Genomic DNA, 5,061 nt, shown 5'->3' with positions numbered 1-5,061 from the left:
TAATGGTAACCTGAATGTTTGGCTTTTTAAATTTCAATCACTTAGGATTCTGTGTAATATGAGTTTCCAAACAACTGAGTATACCAGTATGAATCTTGTCAAATGCAGACATCAATCTTGTGAGAGTTTGTTTAACCTAAAATGTCTTTTCTCAGTAAAAGTGAGGCTCAAAGTCTAACACCTACTTCCTACTACATCCATCCTGCAAATTAACACAACACAGATAAATCAAAAGACATAAAACTTGACTTCATCTGTGAGGCTGCATAATAATTGTCCTTATAAACTCAACACAAGTGACCCCGGGATGCTGGTGGACAGGGTGAGGTCGCCCTCTGCAGGGTTTTAGGAGAACTGACAGTTTCATGATGGAATTCTTAAACTTTCCCCTTGTGCTAATAATCATGCTAATACGTCCTTAGAAAGACATTGTTATCTTGACAGATGCAATTTAAAACAGCTTTCTTGCTCACTGTATAAAAGCACGCTGAAAGTCAGTGGAGACCTTCAGCCCTATTAACATATCATTTTCCCAGCACTTCCCAGAAGAGCATGGCAGTGGATTATAAAGATTCAATTAGCTACACAGTGCGACCTGGATGGGATAATAGAAGGGTAAATTAGCCAGTTTAAAAATTATTTAATTATTTAAGTTAATTTGTTTGCTAAAATCTAAAACAGCCTATTATGAGCTTCTTAGCTGCTGGATCTTTCAAAGAATCAGAGCAGGACTCCCACCTGATCCACTCAGAAGTACATTACAAATGAGCCGAACCCATCTTTACTTTAAGGAAGCCATGCAATTTTTCCTTTTTTCTTCATACCATCAAAATTTTAACATTTTAAGCACTCACTGTACAGCCTGCCACATTTAATATACGTAATTTTTTCAGCATTTTTTAACCCTCAGAACTTTTGTACAGGAGACCGTCACATGGAAGTGGACACAATTTAAAACCAAAGCATTGCTCTCAAAGCAAAACATTTCTTTAGCCAACTTTAAGCTTAAAAAAAAAAAGCAGCAAAATTGCTGCAATTTAAAGTCACTGAGTAACAGCAACGAGCAACATTTCCTGATAATTCAGTGGAGAAAACTTTAAAATGTGCATTGTGTGTAAATGTTAATACCATGTAGGATAGACGCCCTGTGAGAATAAGTCACAGCATTTGAAAGGTCTAACTTTTCAACCTTACTTCGATATCAGGCTCATCACATGCAGGTCAGGTTTTAATACTTGAATTTAGCTTTTTGCCTAATGGAGAAACAATTATGTTTACATATTCTGGATAATAGTTTGGACATTTCAGTGTGATGGAAAGAACATATGTAGAGAGACTTTTCTGTTTGAGGTGCACTGTGCACTCTGATAGCGTTAAGTTCTTCGTCCACGTATATTCTCTTTCATAACGGGTCAGGAATACGTAATTTAAAAGGTAAAACTTCTCCTGCCTTTTTAAGATGCTGTGCAAAAAAAGGTCAGCTGATCTTACATAGGAAGATCCTGCTTTAGTTAGTGGTGTTTAAAGTGCTTCACTGAAATAGACTGAAAAGTTCCTGCAGCACAGTCAGCAGCTGCAACAATCCTGGTTTACACGGTGTAGGTACAAAACCTGCGACAGCTTCTCCTCCAACACCGAGCTGCCCTGGTTATCCCTCATAGGTCAGTAACATCAGTTCAAATGTGTGTGAACATAAAGATCATATAGGCATGCAAACTAATGCAGATGGGCTGTATTTGATTAAGGCGAGCTTTGATTCCAGGCAGTGTTTATATAGAAATAAACAAGAGCACTGAGGAGCAACTGGCTGACTTGATTTGTTCAGCCAACTCAAAGGCAAACTGGGGGAGTTTGTAATTTTTGCTGTAGAAATCATTCTTCTTGGTCTTTTTTGTTTTACTTCTTACGGGGCAATACAGGTGATAACGTATTTAGAGCGCGGGCTGTAAAGAAGTACTGCATTTTATGAACGTTCATAATATTTCCCACCAATAAAACTGCAAACCAGAGACTGAAAGATGAGATGAAAGTGTGGAAAAAAATAAATCACTCAACACAATAAAGATCTCTGTAGGCTACAAATGTCATTTTTATTATTACTTTAAATAATGTCTAAATAAAGGGACTAAAGACATGCTCATGTGACTTCTTCCATTATCAAAAATATGGTGTGGGGTGATGTTTGCAGCAGAAATCTATCCAGGGAGGAAAGCGTGCATCACAATGCGAGACTGTGGTGGAGTCCACTGAACTTTAAAATTAATCCCACCATCACCATGGACGGTGTCGGCTGTCAGAAATCGGGGGCAGTGATTTTATTGAAAACAAATGTGACACTCAGAAAAGAAAAGATGTTTTTGTTTCAAATAAATGGAAAGACCTGGATACATTTCTACTCCCCTCCCCCACCACCCATGTTTAACTACAGAAATTAAAAAGCAAAAGACATAAAGGAACACACAAAGGGGGCAAAAACAGCTATTTTAGAATCGACTCCCTTTGGTAAAAACGGTAATAAATGGTCTTGCATTTATCTTTTTCATATACATACTAACTTTAGCCATTTATCACTAAAGTCCACAGTAAGCTTGGAAAGTATTACTAGCACAACAACACAGATCTGTCATAAAAAAGTCTGAGACTATATACACAGTGTATTTACAACATGAGGGCATGAGCAAGATGTGCATGTGTGTTTGTGTGTTCGTATTTGAGTGTGTTAAAGCTGGTGTATTGGCGGAGGGCATCTTAAAAAGGTTGACTTCCAGGGCGGCGAGGATTGTGTGTGTTAATAGAACTATATATAATATATATACACAACACATACACTGGAATACATGTCAGTATCTGACATTCACGAGCTATACAATTTTACAGTCTGAGACCAAACAGTGTTGTGAGGCCCCTTTTTTTTTTCTTTTTTTAAAACATTAGATGTAACAGTGCTTTTTTCTAAGTTAACCCGACAACACGGTTTGGAGCTCAGGCACCGTTTCTAATAGTGCTGCCATATGTTTTGGAAAAGAAACTGTAACCCTCTTTCAGTCTGCTTGATGAGACATGATTGTGATTTGGCCGTAACACAGGAATGTCTGAACCAGATCTCTCAGACTTTACCGAGCTCCCCCCAAACCTTCAATCTGGGAAACAAAATTACTGAACAGTTTCCCCCTTTTTTTTCGAAATAAGTGCACTTGTCCATCATATTGTTCTCAGTGAATACTACAGAATAACACTTTCATAAATAAATCCCTGTGTATTTGATTTTGATGGAACTCGATTACTTGGATGGCTTCAGACTGTCTAAGGCTGAATTGAAGCTCAGCCGTGATAAAGTTAAAAAAAAAAAGCAAAAAAAAAAAAAGCACCACACTCTCTTTTCTTATGTCGCTAAGCTCTGTCGTAAAGGCTCGAGGAAGTTTGTGACGTGGCTCTGAGTGCTGGTAAGAGCTCAGGTCTGCGACTGGAACATGACCATTCCTAAGTTTTGGCACCGAAGGCCCTGGGGAAAAATAAATTTAAGAAAAAAAATAAAATAAAATAATAATAATAATAATATGGGCCCAGCTAAAAACGCTGGTTTAAAAAAAAAAAAGAAAAAAGAAAAAAAAGGATTTCAGTAATCCTGCCCACCCCGGTTTCAACACAAACGGCAGCTAGCTTAATTGTGCTCCCATGTCCGCTTTAAAAACACATTGACGACCCTTCGTCTCTACCTCTATTCCTGTTTGATATCAGACCTAAACCCCCCAAAAGTCAGTCTGCTTCCGTTTGCCCTCGTGGGTCTGGCTGGCTACGGTGCCTTGCTAGGTGTGCTGTATTTCACACGATATTTGTTGATGTTCATGAAGTGAAGGACCTCTGGGTTACGGGTGGTACTGCAGGGCAGTAGGCCTTCACGTCCCTCGCCCATCAGCCACTTGTTGGTCTCGGCGCTCATGTCGCGGGTGACGTGCTCTTTGACCCACGCCTCCACCCAGGCCTGGAAGCGTTTGTGTAGTCGCGTGCTCACCCTCTCGTGTGACTGAGGAAAAACAAGACTGATGTCACGAAACAGATTTTCTACTCACTGAACACAGAAACCTCAAACTAAGCCCTCCGCCCTCACTGACATCTTACAGAGCCAAGAGTTGAAACAGAATGAATGGGAGGTCAAAGGTCACTCACTTTCCTCCCTTATGATAAATACAGGAACGCTGTAACCAAGAAATATTTCTGGCATAACAGCTAAATAACAACACTAGCTGGTAAATACCTGGTGAGCTCGCAGCAGGGCAGTGCGTCGGTACATGTAATCCTCAGACTTAAAGACGTAGACCATCTTGTATGAGTTTAGTTTGAACATGCACTCCATTTTCTCCTTATCCAGCGATTTCTTGCCACCCTCGCAGGCCTCCTTGTCCAGCTGCTCTCGGCCCTTCTGGTACTTCCTGATCCGTCTCAGATTCCTGGTTTAGACAAACGTGATGAGAGTGACTCATGAAATCGAGCAGGAATATGTCAGGACAAGTCAATTAGGGTTGCTGTAATCAAAAGCCTCCTGTTTGAATTTTACAGGGCGTGGCCCATCAGAGAGCGATGAAATGTGGAAAACGCACCTGGGAAGAAAAACTGGCTTCTGAGCGAGGTGCTCCCTCAGCTCAGGAGTTGTGGAATCTGGGTTTAAGTAGCGTCCCACATAATCAGACCAACGCTGCAAACAGAAAACAAGCACAAAACCCAAGTTTAACACACACATGATGAGTGTGAAAACACGAGCACTGCGCCAGTATTACCACAAGTCTGGCAACAGGTTCTTACTAGTATTTCCACACACTGGTTATCTTGATTACAGGCCTTTAAATGACTAGTCTAAGTGAACTGAACTGTGTGTAATAAAATGCCACATTTCAGCAGTGTGGGAATAAAAGAAGAGCTGCTACTGCCATACAAATACTCTTATCAGTGTGAGTATTTAAACAATATTTGTGCAGCATTGTTGCCATTTTACAGTTGATTAGACATCACAGAGCCTGTTTATTTAAAGGGGACCTATTAAACATATACACATCATTTATATAA

At 40.0% G+C, this 5,061-nt stretch overlaps 1 protein-coding gene across 2 annotated transcripts in view; it reads right to left on the bottom strand.

Annotated features, from left to right (window-relative positions):
• Positions 1 to 3,567: 3,567 nt before the first annotated feature.
• The window catches only part of sin3aa (SIN3 transcription regulator family member Aa), a 16,736-nt gene continuing 15,242 nt past the window's right edge, over positions 3,568 to 5,061 (bottom strand). For both annotated transcript variants that reach the window (XM_005731421.1, XM_013910423.1), the window contains exons 19-21: positions 4,599 to 4,693; positions 4,256 to 4,448; positions 3,568 to 4,024 (exon numbers count right to left, since the gene is read on the bottom strand). In XM_005731421.1, coding sequence (XP_005731478.1) covers positions 3,794 to 4,024; positions 4,256 to 4,448; positions 4,599 to 4,693 — 519 coding nt within the window. In that variant the 3' untranslated portion in view covers positions 3,568 to 3,793. The remainder of the gene's footprint in view (positions 4,025 to 4,255; positions 4,449 to 4,598; positions 4,694 to 5,061) is intronic.

The sequence above is a fragment of the Pundamilia nyererei genome, unplaced genomic scaffold (assembly GCF_000239375.1).
Source record: "Pundamilia nyererei isolate P.nyererei 1_Seehausen unplaced genomic scaffold, PunNye1.0 scaffold00043, whole genome shotgun sequence".
Taxonomy (NCBI): Eukaryota; Metazoa; Chordata; class Actinopteri; order Cichliformes; family Cichlidae; genus Pundamilia; species Pundamilia nyererei.
Note: the sequence above shows the minus strand (reverse complement) of the source record. Positions and strands in the feature narration are given on the sequence as shown.